A 22,111-nucleotide genomic window follows, 5' to 3' on the forward strand; every position below is an offset into this window, starting at 1 on the left:
ATATGCCTGCCACGTAATGGACGCTAAAGAGACCTATCCATGGGATCAAATTTATTGCAGTTAAATAAACATTATTTTATTCCTTCACTAACGTCGCATTGCCAATTAGTGAAACGTCGGTACCCAGCCACCGCTGACATGGCGCAGTCGACAGGGTCCGCAGAATCCAACGAAACCAGTGGGGTCCCTAGCGTTTCGCCGGAACTCGTTTTGTGGAATTATGTTTCGTAGGCAACTTTTCATCAACACACATTTTGTCGACACAGACGTTTCATCGACACTTGTTACGCGAATTGCACATTGTAGGGACTTTTCGTCCTGTGTACACGTTCAACCCACACCCCTGCCTACATTAACGCCGCATTGTGGCGACAGTCTGCGGTGCTCATTACAAAAATGTTAACCCACCTGACTGACCCGTGCACAATGTTTTGTGGTGAGTCTCATGCAGCTTATTACAGAAAAAAGCTAATCTGAGCTGTCGATAAAACGATTCAATAAAACGATTTGTCGATGAAGCATTGCGTGTTGATGAAATGATTTCTCGTTGAAACGTTGTTCGATGAAATGATTGACACCGAAACTGGTGACCACGCCTTAGTCACAGACTCCAACAATGGAACGGAAGTCACCAATCGAGACCACGAGTCAGGAAATACAAGATATCAAAATTCAACTCCAACAGTTAATTCTGGCCTTCAACAATAGACTTTCTACATGGAAAGCAGAAAATGGCGTCGATGTGACAAATGGAAACGGACCAGAACGAGAGGTAAACACGACAAATGCTCTTGGACTGGGCACAACACAGGTGAGCGGCAACACAATAACATTCGATTTGCTGTCGGTCACCTTCCAAACACAACAACAACTGGCCGAGACCTTGGGAACAAGAGATTGTCTGGTCGACAGAACGACCCGATGCATGCCACGTAACGGACAGAAAAGAGACCTATTCATGTAATAAATTTTTCCAGTTAAATGAACATTAATTTATTCCTTCACAAACCAACGTCGCATTACCAATAAACGGACCGCTGACAAGCTCAGAACGCACAAAAACAATAAAGCGAACGGAAAAGGTCATCATACACTCTGCTTTGCTTTCCTTCTGCCTTCTCTGTGTTCTGAAATCACAAACTGTTGAACCAACGTCAACTTTGCCTTCCCTTCTTGTATAATCTCACGGGCCGTACATCTGAATGTCATAATGCGTAAAGCAGACGCTGGGGGCAGCACATATTTATGGAAAGGTCTACTGCTGAGAATGAGTACTATAAGGAAACCAGAGCCACCGTTTCCATTGGGGTGCCTTTATATATGGCAAACATATTTGCATATTTGTTTCATCAGCCTCATTGCATAACTCCTGAGCAAAGCAGGAAAAGCTAGAAAAAAAACCTCAATGTGGCAACTGATGTCCTTTCCTTTAGAAACTTGGCTAGCCCCGTATCCATACAAAGCAGGCAAAAGTCTTAGCGCTACAACTCATCCGTTCAGTACAAAGGGTTGCTCAGCTTCCACAATAATGGTCCCAGCAAAAGTGTAGGCAACGCACAAAAAAGCAGACACATCCGGTTATAATCGCCGTCGACCGAAGGCAGCTTTATTAACTTAAAAAGGTCGGACCACAAAGGGTCGAGGAAGGGGACTATTGTTCTTTGCTCGCAGGCTCGTCCTTCTTCTCCATGCCCTCGCGATGCTTCCGCTGCTTCTTGGTCTCCGCCTCATCCACTGGTGCAGGTTTCACAAACGGAATCAGCTCCCTGAAGGCTGCACAGACAGCGGAACACGACAAATTGGTCACCGCCGGATTGAAAGCGACGCTAGCTGCAAATAAGCTCAATCAGCAGCAAATTGCAACAAAGGTGTGGCCCAAAAAGCAATATTGGCTTCAAGTATGTTTGCTTCTGCTTTCCAAAACAAAAGTTCCGAATAGTTGTCGTGAACTGAATTTAAGAACTCCACATCAAACAAACAAAAGCCATCTAGCTCGTGCCGGCTAGAGACGGCAAATCATTAATTTTGACTGCCGAAATTTCCATGGACCATAGTTTCTTGGAAAGTACCAGAAAAATGTACATGCACAACTACAACTACACACACCTCAGCTGAACTTAAAGCAAAATATGACTAAGGTAAATATATGCTTGGAGAACTACTTTAAATTCAAAGTATATTAAGAGTTTCCCAATGAATGGGGAACAATCTCTACCAAAAAACATATTTTTCCCCATTTAAAATGCGTTTTTGAAACAATGATCAGTAGAAACTTCTCTATAGTAAAAACTGATGAACTAAATATACGGACTGAATAGAGAAGCAAAGTTCAAGTACACTTGTGACACCAGTATAAACATATACACTAACTAAACTCTGTTACACCACGCCGCGGCAGCGGCGCTTTCGGCGCACTTCCTGTATGGGGGTGCGGGCAGAAGTGTCTGCGCGGGACGGGCATTGCTGTATCGTTTTGGAAGAAACCAAACTAAAACCTGCCTTCTCGTCAGAATGCCTCAACTGGTGCTGTACCAAAAGAAGCATGAAAGGTGTGGAGATGAGTTTTCATCAGTTTTCTGCCTGCTCAGTTTGTCCAAGAAGGTGGATGGGTGTTGTGAAAAGGGAAGACCAGACACCATCGGATCACGATTGCTTGCGCGAGAAGCACTTTGGGGTGAATTTACAGATACTTCTGGTCGCCAGATTTATTTGTTTTGTTCCAACGAGAATGCGAGAAAACCATCAAGTTGTATGGATCACCCGCAGACCACGTTCAGTGTGTCTTCATGTTCAAACGTCAGTCTGGTCGTTTAAACTGTCGTCTGCTCGTTTAAACGACAGCGGTCAGAAGAAACAAACGTTGCGATAAGAAGTAAGTGCAGGCTTCAAACGACTACTAAGTTTGAAGGTTGTTTGGGGTAAAAGGCTCGATGTAAACAGTAGGTACAAGGAGATGTGAATCATTGTTACCAGTGGCCATCACCAACTTATTATGCCAGATTCATTTGGTCGGATTCTCCTTGCGATTTTCTCCAGTTTTATGCAAGGCTTTGCGGTGTAATGAGCCTCGTTAATTTCGCTCAGGCCACTAAAGTAGTAAGACATTGCTAGGGAGACGTAGATGTAACAATTTCAACGAAAAAAGAGCAGGGGGACTCGCACCCGATGCCGACAACATTACATTCCAACGGTTTCTTGATGTGGGTCGCGGCGCTTTTTGCTCACACCCCGGTGGCATACCGTGAGGGACGCTCCGGTTTGTTTGTAAACATGAGTCGGTGTATAAGTTACTGATACAATGATGATATGGATTATGTTGAAATGTTGACACATTTAAAAACCTCCTGTTATCCCGCCCGTTGTAATGTTCACCTGCTTGGGCAGAGCTGCTGCCTGCAATATTTGTAAATAAGTTTAAAAAAAAAACATATACAGTTGTACCTCGACTTATTGAAACCTGACTTTACAAATTTCCCGATTTAACGTACAAATTCGGATTCCCCGTGCAGCCTATGTGCGAGGTCTCCCTTTCTCGACTTTATCAAGTTCCCTATTTAATGAAATAATTAGCGGGTCCCGGTAACTTTGTTAAATCGAGGGTCAACTGTAGAGCTAACATTTTCTGTCAAACCCTGACCTTAGTACCTAGTACAAGGTGTGATAACGAAGTTCCAAGACCGATTTTGTAGTGCAAAAAGAAAGGGCAGCACAGTGATGCGTGCACAGCAGTAGAAGGCAGGCACCTTCTTGCGTCATTTTGCCAAAGGGCGTCGCTCTGAACATTTAGAACTGCGCTACACGAGTTCGTTTTACCACAAGCACAAACCTAATGGCGATCTCTCCATAGACTGCAAACCAAAGCGGCAGCGAACATCAATTTTACGACAAACTCAGCAAATCTAGAACGGAGACTTCTGAAATGATTTAGAAGGCTTATGTCAAAAAGCAGAGAGGTGTGCGAGGTGTTTTGAGTGGCACTCGCGCCTCAAGAATGGCAGAACGTCACTCAAGTCAAAGAGAGGTCGGATAAGGTCGCCCTACTGCTCTTCGTCTTCCAGCTATGTTCTGCCGTTCCTAAAACGCGAGTGACATTTAAAACGAGACAAGGAAGTCCCTTCCTCAGACTGCTGTGCGCGCACCACTGAGCTGCCCTTTCTTTTTACGCTACGAAATTGGTCCTGGAATTTTTTTGATCACACCTCCTATAAAGGTGTTCTACTGTGTTAGCATGTTCTATTAATTAGTCCCGAATAAACCAACATATAAGTTCAAGAGGTCATCACGTTACCAGGAACACTGAAGGATCATCTGTACTAACTTACAGAGGCTGATCAAAACTGAGACATCATGTTTTACCCAAGTGAAAGCTCAAGATATGATCTGCACCTCTCTTGTAGAGACTTTGTTGTACTGTCAGTTTTTTTATTTTTCCTACGTCTCAGGGTTATTATGGATATCATTCACCAGCTCGCCTGTGTTTTTTCCCTTTCTTCACCGGTTTTTAAGCCTCTTGCGACGGTAAAAGACCTGCTCCGCAGCAGCACATCCGGTCGTACGCCGTCGCAAGAGGCTTAAATACCGGTCTTGTCTCTCTCGGTCATACTCGGTTGCAAGTGTGTGAACGGCGCTCAAGCGTCCCAGACGTACTCACCGGGTGGCATGAATGGACGTAGCGCCTCGGGCACCACCACGCCTGTCTCCGTCTGGTGGTTCTCCAGGATGGCGCAGATGACCCGGGTGACGGCGCACATGGTCGCATTCAGCATGTGCACATACTCCGTCTGCCAAGACAGGTGCAATAAAACAACACTGTCAGCGAGTCGTCCACGTCGTGGCACCTTCGTTAGTCTTGTAAACTCGCTTTAAAGGGATGCATCGAATAAAACTGCAAAACACTGTGCCTTTTGCATTTCTTGCAAATATAGCGTCCAATGATTTGTTTAGAAAGGCACCGACTACCTACCTGTGCTAATACTGTAAAGCCCCTCATTTTCGCGGTCTCCATATTTCGCGAATTGGGCAGCAGGGTAATATTTGCAACCGTTAACTTTAGAGAATTCTAAAGGCTGGAATTCGCCTCTCCAGACAATAGAAATACTTGCAACCCCTAATATTTGCAAATTTTCGAAGTCGTGAAAGTTAGGGGCACGTGAACCTTAGGGGTTTTACAATATGTCTTTCTGTTTTATTTCTAACATAATTTCATTCTTTGCTTTTATTTCTTTGCATTTCATATGTATAGTAGTATTCGGTTAATAGGCTCCAGTCTTTTGTTTGTGGTCTAACTACTGATTCTGTCCCCCTCCCCTCTGTAATGCCCTTGAACCCCGCAGATACTGTAACTAATTAATAACTTACTTAAACAAACAAATGTGTTCTACGACTGTGAAAAGGGTTGGGAAGCTGGGCTATTGTGTCAGAATTTTTTGGCGAGTGTTCTTTTGTGGAAAAGGTGCGCTTGCAAAGACCAAAACACACAAGAGAAATACACAAAGTTTTCACCAGCCTCTTCACTCGTCAGGTGCTCGTTCGACTGCGATGACGCAGCCGACTGGTTATTGTGGAATGCTCTAGCAGAAGACAGCACAAGCCAACGCTGGCTTGCTCTTACCGTAGCTACAAGTGGAGCCAAACCACTTTTCAGAGCTACAGAATCCCGCTTGCGTGATCCCGAGAATCAGCCTCACATGGAGATCGCGTCGCCACGTCAGTTTCCATCCATCCTCCGTCATTAGTGGGTCGTCACGACCTGTACAACACTTACCAGACCCGTTTCATTGGTTTCCAAAGTGGCAATGTTTCGGCAGTGAACATGTTACAGGCACTACAATGACGCCGTCAACAAATACCCGTCGTCAGCTGCAGCTCGAAGTCAAATTTTGGGTTTCTACGTGTTAAACCAACATAGGACGTCTGACACGCCTCAGCGGAAGACTGACAATTCATTTCTACCGCCCAAAGATTTTTTGGTACGCGACCGTAATCTCGGTTACACGGCGCACTCTCTGCAATGAGCCTCCGTCCAATTGTGTGCACTTCGGCCAGGAGGACTTGAACCCACACCCTGGGGAGGGTTTGAGTCTTGACACGCCAGTGCTCCTTAACATATCCAGCTCTGCGCCTAGAGACGTTACAAGCCCCGGCATGACTCGAGCCGAGCTTCAATGTGGCTTGCGCGAACGTCGCAGACCGACGTTCTCCCAAGTGGATCGTCTGCCTTACCTGCGCATTCATCTTCTTGGTCTGGCCGTAGCGAATGAGGAGGCGGCGTGACTGGTAGTCCAGGCAGTTGGAGCATGACACCAGCTCCCGGAAAGCGCCAGATGCCGGGAACCAGGCCTCGAGGTCGTGCTTCTTGGCCGCCGCATTGTTCAGGGCCCCTGGAAGATGGGGAGGGTCCATTTCCAGCACTTGCTCGTCCTCGAACCAAAAGCAGAGAGTTGCCGACCTCGCGGCCCCATCATAGCTACTATAGTAGACTCGTTTCAGAATTAATCTTTATCGAGTAATGAGCACCATCTGGGGGTTGTCTGCAAACTATGAATGAAGTACAGCGCAACGTTCGTCCAGTCGTCGAAGCATACTGGCGTCTTGCCATTGCGCCGGTTTTGAAAGTTTTTCATGAACTATGCTATATATGCTCAAAAGGTATTGTCGGAAAAGACGAAATACACACGAAGATAGGTGCCGATAATCTTGGACGTGCAGGATGGTGCTTTCCGAAAACGGCAACAGCAAGAAGCGTGGGTCGGGGAGAGGTTCAGAATGTCAAACCGAGAATTGTATCGGTTTGGTACAGGTCCGGGCTCACGGCTTTCGGTTCAGTTGCGGTTCAGCTCTGGGGAGCCAAAATAACGGTTCAAATCGGTTTGCATTGCTAAATTGAGAATATATTTTCCACATTGCTCTGGTAATAGGCACTATTCCCGGCGTGAAACGATTAACTTGTACAGTTTTTTCTATCGTTCGTACAATCCACTTTTATTTTCAAGTGGCGAAAATATAAAATTTCGTTAATTAATTTCAAAACAACAGTAAAAAATCTAGATTAACATAGAAAATGCCGTGTTTATACGACTCAACATACCTTTGTTTACTAGGGTCACATATATTTTACCTGAATCAACAGGTTTTCGCGATGTGTGGTAGGTCGCCTAAAATACCCGCGATTAGTACAACTCCTCGTCGCTAAATCGTGGTTGTGCCAGCTTGAACTAAAAAATTAATTACAGTACATAAAGTCATGAAATGGGCCCCTTGTCGCCATACATATCGTGAACTATGGTTTACGAAATACGTTTCACACTATATATATGACGACAACAAAACTGAGTTAAAAGCAACGAAAGTTTCAAAATGCCACGAAAGCTTTAAGACAAACCATTTCAGTCCACCTTCTATAGAAACACTAAGCGGCAATCCCAAAGCTTGTTTTCCTAACCAACATTGTTTACACTCAGAATCGTGATGCAGGGGAAGAATCATGCAGAAAGAAGTGACTGAAATTGTTCACTCTAATCTAAAAGCACCTTCATACTCAAATCGAATATGCCGTGAAATAGCGCTTATCCAAGTGAACATGTTTTTATACAGGATAAACTGACATAGCACGGCTTTGAAGGTTTGTTCTGGACAAGGTGTCAGTCAATTCAATTTGCAAATAAGCATCACCCTTGCTAACTGATTATTTTTTTCATGCTCTACTCGACATGACAGCTACTTAATTGGTCATTTTCTGACAATTGGCTCACGTAATCCTCCTAGTATCGCCACGTGCCCCCGTGCACTTTTTGTCCAGCCCACAGAAACATAAAATTTCTGTTCATCACATGAAAAAGGCAATAACAGATTCCCTCCCTCCCTGCCTCCTCCCCTTCCTCCAATCCCCTCCTCCCTCCCCCCCCCCCCCCCCCCCATACACACTTATAGTTCTATGTAACGTAGGATTAATAAGTCACACTTAGTCCTTTCAATACTTCTATTTCTGGTGACAACTTCCTGGGGCAGTTCAGCACCAACAAACACGTGTTTGGGTTCTCCAATGATGTGTATACATATGGGTCGTGCAACAATGTTTGTCATTCAGTGAATACAGTTAAGAAGTAATCCCTGACGTCGATCACTTGCAAGAATGTCCATTAGCTTTCCCCTCTGTGCAATGGTAGACGAAAGGGAAATAAGGAAAAAACAGCTTCCCCCTCCCCTACTCGCAATTAGAACAAGCCGCCATGTGATCTGACGCAAATTATATACTGTCAATGTTTTATCATAGTCATGAGCTGGGGTTGGCAAGGCATAGAGCATGGGCTTAGCTTCAGATATTGTTAAAGTTGGGTTATTATATTTAATTGAACACAAGCCGTTACCCGAATGTTTGGCGATGCTGAGTGTCATAAACCCGAGTACTTGACTAGCGGTCGTGAAAATGGCGTACGTCACAGTGTAAAGCGACTCTCAATGCGAAGTCGTGATGTCATGTTACGTCGCTCTGTTAACAAGGTTAATACATCTAGTGACGTTCTCAATTTAAAGCGACATGACGCAGTGAGTCACATGAGTCAACGGGGTCACGTGATGTGAAATTACTTGACAACGTGGCGTTACGCGACTACATGACACGATTAATCACAGTGCCAAGACAAAAGCGGCACGAAAACCCACAATTTTTCATGCAATCCAATTCTGTATAGGACGATTTCAACAATACATTGAAATACAGCTGCCAATTTTTTATTCTCAAATATTCATTTTGTGCTAATAAAAAAAAATAAAAAATACAGTGAACCGTTATCAACTGGTTACCGTTATATTTTTTTACGGTTCAGTTCCGATTCAGCTAAAAATAACAGTTCGGTTCCTGTTTTTTGGTTTGGTTCGGTTCGGTCCAGGTTCGACACCCTGGAGAGGCTGTATACATGCATAGAGGCTTGCTAAAGAAAGGTCCACTCTGATCAGTGCCATAACCATTTAAAGGCCCTCAAAACCTTCTCTTCCCAAGAATAAGATTCTTTTAACGCAAGTGCTAAAACATAGCACTAGTATACTACAATTGATGTTTTGCTACAGTTGATGAAAAAAAAAACGCAAATATAGTTTGAAACAAAAGAACTGGGCAACAGAGGAATGCAATGCCTAGGACTCCAGAAGTCACATTGATCGTTTCACCTTCTGCAAAAATGAGCTTCAAGTTTCTTTAAATCGACACGCTTTTGGTGTTTCAGCTGTCCGGAAAAATGCGCAGGTGACGGCTTATTGCTTCTCGTATACTTAGAGTTCAGTGTTGTCATCGTAGAATTTTGAGCCCAATTTCAGTTTTGTGCCGCTAGTAAATTTACTTGGCAGGTGGACACCTGTAGGCTGTGTTTCTATCATAACTAGACACGCATAAATACCTCGTCAGATGTCCTTTGTAAGAGAATAATGATTCATGTGCGGCAAGACGCCGCTTTACCCGAGACGATGCTCACGACGCGGTAGGGGATGCCCAGCTTCTGGCAGAACTCCTCCGCGTTGCCGATCATCTCGTCGAACATCTCCCACGACTTGTTGTCGTGGGGCGAGGTGATGCAGAACTGCTCCACCTGGGAATCGTTGACGCCGACGAGAGGGTTTGCAAACGCTCATACAAAACCGCCAGGTTAAGGAGAGTAAAAGGAACAGTTAACCAGGAAAACAAGCACTCAATCTTTCGGCCCCAGAGCAGAAATTCGGAAAGAAAGTTTGTCATTGTTTGCCTGTTCGATGTACATCTGGAAACGACCAACGATAAGAGTGAGAGAAAAGGGGACATACAACCAAGACGAGCCTTGCGAGAAAAGCGACAAAGACGCCGCCGGTGTTTACCATTTTCCTGCGCATTTCTGCAGTCTCAGAACGGCGAGACATAGTTGCAAGATCCGTACCTAGTTTTTTTTTTTATAGTTTTATTTTGAAACAAAAACACCACCGCCGATATCGGGCAGATCGCAGACAAAAAATGCGGAAACTCGCTATGAACTCGCATGTCACGCTTTGCATAAAAACAAACAAAGTTAACAAGCTCTTGGTCAACTCCAACCCATCGCGGCAAAACGAACACGCCTAACCTTTCGTCTGCAATCTTTCTCCGCTTTTCTGTCACTTTCTTTTTCGTTCTTTTGCCAGGGAACACAGAACTCAGTGCATGCGATTTGCCGCATTCTGCTTCCATCAATACTCCGTCGAGCAACACCTTGATGCATGGACCCACCTCTATTGCCCTTCGTACAAGAGAGACAAAAAGGAGGGCACCCACCTTCTCGAACTGGTGCACGCGGAAGATGCCGCGGGTGTCCCTGCCGTGGGAGCCCACCTCCTGGCGGAAGCAGGAGGAGAGCCCCGCATAGCGGAGGGGCAGCGCTTCGGGGGACAGCCACTCGTCCCGATGGAAGGCTGCGATGGGCTGCTCCGAGGTGGCAATCAGGTACTTCTCGTCCACCCCGCCGTCGCCACCTTTGCCCACCACCTGCGGTCGTGGCGTCGTTAAAAGACGGTTGCAACGACTTTGTTACAATGTTCCTAAAAATGATACGTCTTCCCGAAGATCATCCACCCATGTTTTGTGTAAAATATTGCGGTCTTAAAAAGGCACCTAGAGATGGCCCACCTGTAATGAGCGATACTGCAGAACACAGTAGAAAACACAATGCTGCATGTCCCAAAAAATAATGTTTCCACAGAACAAAGTCAAACTGTTTTGTGTCAAATATATTGCTCTTAGAAAAGCACCTACCATAAAATCTCGTAAGGGCACCCACACAAAATCGAGATAAATGGTGAAAAACATGAGGCCGGATATCTTTGGGGATGAGACAGCAAATCATTATTAAAAATGAATGATAAACATGAGGGGCACCAGCTACAAACCACGTGACACGGGAACTGATACCGCAGATCGCAGACACGGCAAATTCGTGTTTCATGGTGCGATAAATGTGCGGAAACCGGCTAAACTTGCGTGACACGGGGAACCAATATCACGCGCACAGATCGCGGATGTGGGAACTCCCCACTAAGTCGCATGTCATGGGAACCGATAATCTGTGCGCAGATCGTGGACAGACGCGGGAACCCACAGCGGAGCCGCCTGTCACACGCATCGGTACTGTAGATCACGTGGTTGATGTGATTCTCGTCAGTCATTGCGTGATGTCCGAATCGGGATGTGGGCGAATCGAGGTGCAAGTGAGAATCGGGGAGTGGGTGATGTTTCATCATTTTCATGTTACAGATATTTCGCCAGAAGAACAGGATGGGCGACCTCTTGGGGCTGGGCGCCCTCGCAGGGTTTTACGGTAGAGATGGCCCACCCCTAACCGGCAGTATTCCAGAGCACGGATCCAGGCACGCCGGATCCGTGCTCTGGATTCGAAAAATAACATGCCTCCCCGAAGGTAGCCCACCCCAATTTCGTGTCAAATATTTTGCTCTGAAGAAGACACCTAGAGATGGGCCACTTCTAACAGGTGATACTTGAGAGCACGGTTGCGAACGCGATGCTCTGATGTCCCAAAAAATGGTATGTCTCTCTAAATATCAGGCAGTTTGCTCATAAAAAGACACCTAAAAATGGCCCACCGCTAGAAATCTCACTGCCTAAATTTGGACGACTTTTGAAATGGGATCTCGGTTTTGACAACAACAGTTCCTTCTTTTAGTACTCAGGAGAGGAAGTGAAGAAACTTAATTTTTCATTACAATAAGTAGACGCACCCAACAATAATGAATGATGTAGGGAAGATATGGATACTATCTGAAGCAAAGCTTAAGTATGTCCGTCACACTGGAACAGGCATTTGAGACCCAGAAAGTCTCAAGAGTAGCCTTTCCAGCAGCTATAGACACACCCGGGGTAATACATCTAAGAGAGAGCAGTCGATTGATGCACCTTGTAGAGTTCTTCATCAAACTGCGAGAGTTGTGCCACCTCCTGCATCACCTCCTTGCGCATGAAGAATGGGGTGTAGAGCGGGGAGTAGCCCTTCCCATGGAGCATCTGGAGTGCCAGCTGGAGCAAGGCCTGCTCCAGGAACACTGCCGCATTCTGAAAAAAAGAAAGCCCAGAAAGGCCCATAACGACCACTTAGGAAAAAGAACTTTGCCGTACCAATGTGGCAAAGCAGTGGTAACACAGGATTCGATGTGTTAAAGTGGAGAAACGGTGTACACGTGTGGAGACTGCATGGCACGAAGCAACCCTGTGCCATGCAGGGTAAGCGCGTGAGCTTTTCTTTTTTTTTTTTCGGGGGGGGGGGGGGGGGGGTGTTATTTTCTGCAGTTGCAGCGTAATTGCAACTTCCTCGGAGCCCGTTTGCGTCCAAAACACAGTAGACAGAGAGTGCAAAACACGGAACAATTGGGATGTGGTAGCGCCGAGCAGAGCCCTGGCACAGCTCGCGGCAAAAGAGAACCAAACACTTGGAAAACGCAACTTGCAGCAAAAGAGTCTGCTTTTCTGTTGCTCCCTGTTGCACTCTTTCTCTGGAAAAGCCCGGAGCACGCTTGTTTCACGGCGCAGAGCGTCGCTGTATGTCTGAAGACGTGATGTTTTACCCTTGTTAGGAGTAACACACAGGCACTTGAGGAGGAGGTTCGGCTGGCACTGGTGGCCAATCAGTGAGGAGACAAGCGCTGTGTCAGCATCTGGCTGGCAATTGGCCCGTCAACTTCCGTTTCTGGCACCTAGCCAAATACGGTTAGATGCCAGACATATAACAGATTCTGCATTAATAGCAGTGAAGGAAGACATTCACATGGCAAAAATAAGGTGTAGGAGAGTTGGCCTACTGCTCATTCACTAGGGTTATTTCGTTGAAGCATCGGTAAAAAAGTTTGAAATAAAAAGTAGTGAAGGCAAAGATATGGCACAGATACGGTGGAGAAGATTTGGTCCACTGCTATCTTACTAGGGTTAGTTCCTGAGACATTAGTATAAGATCCTGAAGAATAATGCAATGAAGACATACCACATGGTAAAGTTAAGGTGTGGCGTAATATCTAGCGGTGAAGCTGGTACGAGTAGGGCCCTCCATTTCCGGGTTTTATAGTTTTTAAAAAGCGGGGAGTGAATAGCTGGCAGTATTTTCCGAGCTCGTAATAAGGGAGAAATCGGGTTTTCCTACCAACTATAATGAAATTCAGGTTATATATAAATATCAATAACTATACTAATTGGCAATGAAAAGTATTGATTGGATTTAGTCCGTGGAATTTTTTATTTACATACACGAGTCTTTATTGTGCGGATAATTGTGTTAAAACGTGGTATAAGAGATCACTTGTTCATAACTATTTTCAACAAATTTAGTTGACATTTATAATCATCTACACGCACAGATGATTGTATATCCTCTGCGCATCTGTGTACACTAGAACCTTGTTGATACGTTCCCGGCTTTTTCATTCAAAACCGCCGGTCCCGCCCAGCTCTCGGCCCCTCAAGGGCCTTCTCGTTTTTTATGTTTCCCCGGATTATAAGTTTTTTTTTGTTTTTTTTCCTGTTGTCCCCTGAGAAACATATCAACAAGGTTCTACTGTATATTATCTGCGATAATCTGCACCTGCATGGCGTTGGTAGTCTGGGGTAGTATCTGTTCTCTTATAAGAATTACCTTTCTGAAAGTAAAATTGTTTTTCCAGAAAGTATCACTCAAATATTTTTTGCATTGCTTCTGTCATGGTCGCTTTCAACAAATTTTGTTAATGAGCTCCAGATTTTCACAACAAAAAAAATGTGAAAATGATGATACTTGTGTTCCAGCCCAATTTTTAAAAAATATGTTTGGGGTGTAAGTATAGAGAAATATTAGGTTTTACCCAAAAACAAATGGCTCCATGTATGAAACACAGAATTTATATTGTCACATCAAGCTTTGGTTGGTTGTACTTTGTGTACACACTGCCAATGTGACATCAAACGCCTGTGTAACGGGATCCCAGAACGAGCTAGGTTGGTATTTGTAGAAAATAAAGCTTTGATTCATTGATTATTTTATGCTATATTAAGTGGCATATTAATTGAAACTGACCCTAGGAAGACAAACTGCTGTAGATAAGTATAAAATGATTGGCAGGATTCGATTTTTGGTTTCATGATTACAATGTGAACTCGTTGCCTTCAGCGGTACTTCACTGTTGCGGAAGGTTTGGCACTGCAGGTGAAGTCGTGAAGGTATCACTGAAGGCTCTTTTCACGCTCAGGGTTTGGTGCTGAAGGCCAAATCACGAAAGCATCCCTGATGTCTCAGTGTTCATGTTCAAATTTTTGGTTCTGCAGGTGAAGTCATGAAAGCATAATTAAAGCCTCAACGTTCATGCCCAAGGTTTGGTTCTGAAGGTGAAGTCGTGAACGCATCATTGGCGGCTCGGTGTTCATGCTCAAGATTTGGCTCTGAAGGTGAAGTGATGAAAGCATTATTAAAGGCTCAGTGTTTGCGCTCAAGGTTTGATTCTGAAGGTGAAGTTGTGAAAGCATAATTGAAGGCTCAGTGTTTATGCTTGAGGTTTGGTTCTGAAGGTCAAATTGTGAAAGCATCATTGAAGGCTCAGCATTTGTGCTGGAGATCAGGCATTGAAAAGGCCCGCCTGCCATTTCGGCACTATCAATGACTCCAGGATGTGAAGCAACACGCTGCAGAACTCACCATTAGGTAGTAGCCCCTCCCCCCGGCCGTGACTGATCCCCGGTCGCCGTCCATGCCGTCGATCATGACAATCAAATCGACGTGTGAATACTTCTTACGGGTCACCACGTCACCGTGAGTCTTGATCACGGCATTTTCTTCCTGCGAGCAGAAACACGCAGTCCCTCAACAAAGTATGTGGTGAGAACCAGACAAATAACTCGGCATAATTTTGTGCAAAGATAATGAAAACTTGGGACCAGATAAAGTACACAAGGATCTACACGATACATCCACAAAAATGAAAACGAGTGCAAGAAAAATACCTCGTCGTTTGAGACGACGCACGATTCATGAAGCCAGTTGCCCATTTCCCGCAGCGCATCGTTCCGGACGCCCTCGTGTTTTTCGAGATCCTCGTTGCACTGGACGATCGCTTCGTCGATCAAGACACGCACTCGCTTGATCTGGTTCACAGTTAAACCCTGCAGAAGAGAATAAAATGGGTCATGCAAACGTGGTTAAGGAGACTGCGCACGGTGGGAGAAACCTCAACACCCTCTGCTTGCTCCCGATTGGCCGATCCGCAGCCGTGCTTTGGAACGTCGACTTAGAATTTTACTTGCCATGCTTCTCCACCCCCCAAAAGTGATCAAGAATTTTTCCCAAATCTTGAGAAGTTCCAGAAGCGCTCCTTGAAAGTTAAGTTTACGGCCACGGAAAATCATACTTTCTTTCAAATATTTCCCCAAATGAGGCCTTTTTCCTCTGCCTCTCGAAGAAGACTAAAGAAGAGGAAAGCTTACAAACTAAGCTGGAAAACATACTTTTAGAAAAGTACCCCAGCAAAACAACAGGGACAACGTGGCAGACCTTCCAAACCTTATGGCTCCAGATGTAGCTACAAATGTCTTTTTGATAGAATCACGCACATTATGAGGTGTGACAATAATATCCATATTCGTAAGGCATTCTACAAGTTATAAGCCTTCTTCGAGGCAATTCATTCAAAAAAGGCAATCAGTACCAGAGTTGGAATGCCAGACTTGCAGTCAATGAGCAAGTAACAAAACAATCATGAGCCACTCCACTCAAAGGTGGATGACCAGTGAAGCTGTTTAGCACACGACACAGACGTGACACAGAAGTTTGAACAAAGGTAAAAACACATTTATTGTCTTGCTCGGTCGTCATCACGACGAAAGGTACGCACACACATTTATTGTTTTCTTGATCGGTGGTCATTATTTCGCGTGGACGACTATTGCCGTGCCGAGGAGCTGGAAGAAACTAGACACGCGCGACAGGATCGCCACCCGGCGGAAAGCAGACACGCGCAATGGGACCGCCACCCCCGGGAGAGCAGAAAGAAACTAGGCACACAAGCGCTTGGAACGACGAAAAAGAGAGGGTGGTGCGAACGTAGACATGGCCGACGCGGGTCGCACAACGGCAAATTTTTGAGAAACCTTTATCATCTACCTGAGAGTCTACTATCTTGAAAATGGTGCGTATCGATAATTAATCTACTGAATAGACCTATTGCTAAATTACCCAAGCATCAAGGAGAATGCAGGGAATGTTGTCGTAAAACAAATGACATCTTGCACGTGCGTTCGTCAACGTTTTATTTTGGTTATTTATAGAGCCCTGCATATCTGTGGATAAAAATTAGACGGATTTTGGCGGATGGCGGATCGGATGCTGATGTCAGGGGCTGTGGATGCGGATATCCGCGGATCCGGATCTAAACTTTTGCCCGGTGGCATTCAGTCCGTCGACTGATGTTTCATCTACAGATCGTTTCGTTGACATGCGAAGTTTATCAAAAGGCTTCCCCTTCCATGTTCGTTTCATCGAAAAACCTGAGACATTTCGTTGCAAACAACTTTGCTATTTTCGTAACAAACTTAATGTGTCTCGCCTGGATTACAAGGGGGAGGGGGACATGGTTTGGTTAAGCATGCCTTAGTGAATCGCGCGCTAGATTTTAGCGGCTTAGTGAAGAAATACGTTGCCGAAGAAGCGTCGCAGGGGCATGTGCCCGCAAAACGTACAGCGTCGACGAACCGTGTGTCCATGAAATGTATGTCTGTGAAGAGTTGTCCACGAAACGTATTTCCACAAAACACGTTTTGAAGAAACGATAGGGATCCTAAGAAAGATCTGATTCTCACTGAAGATCGCTTCAGTTAGTGCATTTCATCTTATCAGAAATGCTATCTATAGAAAAAGAAAAAGTTAAGAATGCAGGGCATCAATCGTCCCGAGAAAGCTAGTTCTTTGGCAGGGAAAGAGCGGAAAACTTTCTCCGGCCAAAGAAAACCTCAAACGAACAAGTCACAAGAAAGTAGAAGAAACCTCCCCCTCTCAGCAGAGAGTAGTGTGGTCATGATACCAAAAACTAAAGAATACTTCAACAGCGAGCGTGACCCAGTGGTGCCGCGGTTTGCAAAGTTTCGGGATCAGCGGCGCACGCACGGCAGCCCGTAAATTGCCCGTTTCTTTTTTGTATGCTTAGAGTTCTAGCCAAGAAAGTCTGGTAGTTCATATTCATCCGGTTACGACGCCAGGGCGCCAGCAACGCTAGCGGCTGCCGCGCGCCACCTTTGTAGCCATCCCAAGCAAAAAAAAAAAAAAATGGTTTCTTTTTATATAAGTATATATTTGGGCGCCTACAGGCCGCGATCTTTCTCGAACAACACATTAGTCGATCCGATCAAGCCTTGGACTTAGCGGCGCATCTGCCCGCTGGCTGACACGACACACCGCGAGACTCGAGGCGGTGGCATATGCTCAGCAACATCACAGAAAAGATTTTGTCTTCCTGCCACTGCCTCTCCTCCTCTCTTTCCAAACTTTCTTACTTTTATTTTTTATGAACTTTTTTTTTTTAGGCGTTTAGACTTCAGGGGAGAGTTAAGGGGCCACAGGTGAAAGTCACCGATTCTGCATGCGGCGGGGAAGAACGCGGTCGGCGTGATTTCCGCTGATTTTGCTAGTCTAAATGTAATCGTAACCTTTGGTGGTTAGCAAGAACATCGACATGGTTCCACATTTTGCGGATGCGGTTCGAATACGGATACAAAGTCTGCGGATGCAGATCTGATGCGGATACTGAAATTGTTATCCGCGCAGGGCTCTAGTTATTTACTTTGAATCTTTTATAAGGGGAAGGCATGTGCGTGTGGCACTTGCCAGCAGGAACTGTTCTAAAGCAAAAGCCTAAAACAAAATGGCATCTTGCACGCGTGTTCGTTAACACTTTATTTTGGTATTTACTTCTTATCTTTTATACGGGGAAGGCATGCGCGTGAGGCGGTGCGAGCGTAGAGTTTTTGTTGACGCACATGAAAAACCCACAGAACCCTAGCCGCAAACAGTTTTGCTGTAAAAAGCATTAGAATGCTTCTATGTTCAACCTGATGCAAAGGACTGCTAACATTCTCTTCCCACACTACTACGTATGACCACAGTTATTGTAGGTGAATAAATTTGAATGAGATCTGCTTACCTTGTTCCTACCTAGAAAATAGAAGATGGTATGGGGCGTATTTACCAAACGCCACAATAGTGTTCATCAACAGGGGGAATTGGAAAAAGAGCTGTACATGCTAGGAATACCTAGATATGGTGTAAAAACCAAGAATGATTCAGTATAAAGGAGAAGTTTATATATCTGCCTAAACAATCTGCATGCTTGAAAGATTTTCTCTCGACCAAATGCAATTCAACATCAGACAGTTATAATAATGCACACAACTCCTTGATGCACTTGTCAATGACATTTCATTATTTATTATTTTCTTTTTTTGGCAGAAGATTGGTGGTTTTTTTTTGTTAAAAAAAAATTATTTTAGGCAAATATTGTAACTCTTAATGCAGTGCACTTCTCAAAATTTTCCAAGTCTATATGTTAAATTTTCTTCCAAGCGGAAAGTAAGAGCTTGCTGGTCCCTCGAAACTGAATGGCACTGAAGTTCGCAGAGATGTTGACAAAGGTTGCCTGAAACCGTTTAAAGAGGGACATGGAATCTGTCAGCTACACACAAAAATGTCTTAGTCAAAAATACCGCAACGGTGTATAGAACGCAATCTCTACAATGCACTAGTGCAGGTATTAAGACACAGTATCACCTCACCTGAAGTACTTCGGAGGTCAGTTCACTCAGCCCCTGCACAACGCTGTCTGGTAGGTTATCTCCTTCGCCGACATCTTCCTTTTTCTGCGGAGAAAAAAACAGAACGAAATGAGAGCCAGAAGTGTTGTTTATTCGTAGCCAGCGTGAACAAAAATTGCTGAGACTTGTCAACTGAAAGGTACAGGTGACATACACGATGACATTCGTCCTCGCGGGATTTGAAGGATTTGCTTGATGGACGAGGGCTGGCTCGCACATTTGCGTAGTTATATGCAGGTCGGACATGTTCCAGGCCTACCCCACAGAGGGCACCAGTGTGATCTCTCATCCGAAGCGACATCTAGGAAAAGTTTGGCCAGTTTACGATTTCACCGCTGTAATGCCCCCCCCTCCCATGTGAGCACACCAGCCCGCAGCGCAGAGTGAAAGGCGCGAGCGCATGCGCGTGAACTCCCGGCTGCTCCCAGCTGAGCAGGGAAGGCCACCATTTTCATTCATTCGCCCAGTGGAATGCATAGGATTGATATCCAAATTTTGCTTCTTTCCTTTTATTTTGCTGCTCTGGAAAGAAAATGATAGTGTAATTCCTCAGTGTAAAATGATAGTGTATTTCCTTTTAGTGTTGTCGTTTACTCGCAGTCTCGGGGTTTTTTCAACCATGTGTAATTCCTCAGTGGGTTAAAAGCTAGCAAATGAAGTTTTCTCGATGTTCGATCGCAAACTTTTATTCACGCGAAAAAGAAGGCAGCCTATAGCAGCGTAGCGTAGCCTCAACAGTGCTCTGCACCGAAAATGTGTTGCGTCAAAAAGGCAGTTTTTTTCCTCTTTGCTCCATCCTTCCTCTCTCACTCGTTCAGCGCTCTCCTCCCTTTGCCTCACTTTTCTCCTTTCCAGCACCTTTGTCGCTACGCCTATTGGCCAGACTCTCTCAATATACGGCTCTGTTCTCTTCGTAAGTGGCCACAAGCAATTGCAACACAACCAACCACACTCAGGAAATCCGTGAACCTGCCTTAACGAGATATGTTCGTGCAAAGTTGTGCTCTAACTTAATTTCCTACGTCGCCGAAGAGCATTCAGAAACACACGGGTCTTACTTTCCATTAAATTAAAGTAACAAAACAAAGCTTTTTAGAGCACCATAACCACACTGGACGCTAACAAATGAAGTTGCACGGATTATTTTGTAGGCCGAAGCAACTCAAACAACTCCCGTGCTCACGTAAAAAAGAAAAAAAAAAAGAAAAAAAAGGTTTTGTCAGAGGGTTAAGACGGACTTCGATATTTGTTTACAACGTTGCACAAATGAGAAGGCAGACCTTGTCTATATTTAGCTACAGATACGTGAGTTGACCTCCAGTCGTGCAATATCGGACAGTAGCACGATGCATACACAGATAGCTTCAAAAAAACTGCGTAGCTCGACGTACACGACGTGACCACATAAATGACTGCTTGACATACGCTTCCAGCAAAATAGTAAGGAGACCAGAGACCGTAGGTACTAATGACACGATTCACGCACCTTCATTTTCTGGCCAATCTCTTTGCTGCATAGGTTCTTCAGCTTGTTCCAGTTGTCCAGCTGATGCCGTACTGCGTACCCAAAATATACATGTATTTTTTTTTTTTTTTTTTTTTTTTGTTTAAGCAAATCTGGCGCGTTTGACGGAGCACGGGCTGACGAAACCCCGAAACGTGTCTTGCGTCAACTCACGTTTTCTCCAAACTGTGTCGGCGTCAACGACTTTGTCCACGAGTCCTGGATCCTTAAATCGCCTCCTTTGGTTCTCCCGAATTTTCTCGGGGTCCCCGCCTTTGTCCGCCCGGAATAATTCTAGATCTAATACCATTTTTTTTACCGGCGAACTGCTTCAATGGATGAAATAAAATGCAGCCGCCGCCTTGCTCCAGTCGGTGCCTCAGAGGAGCACGCGTGGCAAGATGTTATCACCAGAGGTCAGCACTGGTCAGCTGGTCAGAACGATCGCTATCTGATCCTCTATTCGCACGGAGTTATCAGAGTCGCTACTGATTTTTATGGGTAGGGATAATTTTATATCACAATAAATTCTTATCGCACTAATCCAACCTTCTTGCACTAATTTATGAAGTTGTATAGATAAATTGCAATTAGTTTGCTTGCTGTATTTTTTTTTATTATTAGGTGACAGCTTGCGCCACCTAGCCTACAATATTTACGCCTCCTCTCCTCCGACATCCCAAAGCGCGCGGGCGAAGGCAGGCGAAGGCTTTTCTGGCCGTTCGGGCGGCTGTTTACCTCTGCACGTTGCTGTTATTTCAGCGTTCGCGTGGTCACGACTCAAAATATGTCACCCGTAGTCGTGACCGCACAACGTTATCCCAGGGACCCAGCTCGCCGCAAGCTAGTAATTTTTCCTTTGTCCAAACACGTCGAAACCGGGAGCCAGCAGGGCGGCCTCGACGCATTCGAAACGTCGCCGTCGACGGTACTGTTTCGTCGTCAACTGCCCAGAGTCTGGTTACTTACTCGCAGCCACGGTGGAAGAAACACATTTGGGTGATGAATCTGGAGTCTGGCCGCTCTTCCCAGCTCTTCCCGCGGGGAGCGAGCGAGCGAGCGACCAGATCCTGCCAGATCGTGTTCAGGGCTAGCCTCGAACCAGGTGTAGTTAGTTAGGTTCAGTGTTGCCAACTCAAAAATTGAAAACCCGCAGTCGGAATCCCGAAAACCGCTAAAAAACCGCTAAATCCAAAACACAGCGCAAAACGACTTTTTAATTCTTTTTTTTTTTTTGCTTTAATTCTTGACAAAGGTATAATAACAGTATAGATCATATCAATGTCATCTGAAAGGAAGCCTTCCTTTTGTTTTGACTAGAAATTGGTCACGCCACGGCCACAGTTCACCCAGGTGATCCGAAGCCAAAATTGCAGAGTGAGCGCATACGAGCATGGCAAACAACGAGGTAGAGGGACTTAGAGCGATAAACCGGGGTTCCGGTCTGCACTCGAAAGTGACCCCCATAAGGAGGCTGCCATTTCAAAATGGTGGATACTTGGGCTAGTTGGTGGTTGCTATACATAATTAAACAGCGCACAAGGAGAGGGACAGAAAAGGAAGACAGAACAGGCAAGCGCTGACTCGCAACTGACGATTTACTATGAAAAGGAGAAGGAAGAAAACTACACACATGAACATATATCGGAAAAGAGAAAGATGTGAAAAAAGCTAATAAATTAAATAAAATTACACCTAAAATAATTATAGCTGAAAAGGAAAACAAAATAAAATGAAAATCAATCTCTCAAAGTCCTAGGCATGTCCAGTGCCGGCACTCCGAAGCC

The 22,111-nt window shown here is 45.1% G+C and overlaps 1 protein-coding gene across 1 annotated transcript; it reads right to left on the bottom strand.

Moving 5' to 3' along the window:
* Positions 1–1,578: 1,578 nt before the first annotated feature.
* On the bottom strand, positions 1,579–21,447 carry LOC120844320 (serine--tRNA ligase, cytoplasmic). Its single transcript, XM_040216037.3, has 11 exons — positions 20,499–21,447; positions 20,307–20,377; positions 18,782–18,865; positions 14,966–15,124; positions 14,661–14,801; positions 11,906–12,061; positions 10,274–10,483; positions 9,452–9,581; positions 6,223–6,380; positions 4,652–4,781; positions 1,579–1,773 (listed from the first exon to the last, which is right to left on the bottom strand). The coding sequence occupies exons 1-11, from the start codon at positions 20,632–20,634 to the stop codon at positions 1,652–1,654; spliced, it is 1,497 nt and encodes a 498-aa protein (XP_040071971.2). The 5' UTR covers positions 20,635–21,447; the 3' UTR covers positions 1,579–1,651.
* Between the last annotated feature and the right edge of the window lie 664 nt (positions 21,448–22,111).

Source organism: Ixodes scapularis, unplaced genomic scaffold (genome assembly GCF_016920785.2).
Source record: "Ixodes scapularis isolate PalLabHiFi unplaced genomic scaffold, ASM1692078v2 PGA_scaffold8__174_contigs__length_109621045, whole genome shotgun sequence".
NCBI lineage: Eukaryota > Metazoa > Arthropoda > Arachnida > Ixodida > Ixodidae > Ixodes > Ixodes scapularis.

Bases quoted from the DNA above. Each gene is read 5' to 3' on its own strand.
- LOC120844320 (XM_040216037.3), bottom strand. From the start codon at position 20,634: ATGGTATTAGATCTAGAATTATTCCGGGCGGACAAAGGCGGGGACCCC. The intron at 18,866-20,306 runs GTGCGTGAATCG...TTTTCTCCGCAG, and splicing joins AGATTGGCCAGAAAATGAAG to AAAAAGGAAGATGTCGGCGA. The intron at 1,774-4,651 runs GTGAGTACGTCT...CTGTCTGTGCAG, and splicing joins ACGTCCATTCATGCCACCCG to CCTTCAGGGAGCTGATTCCG.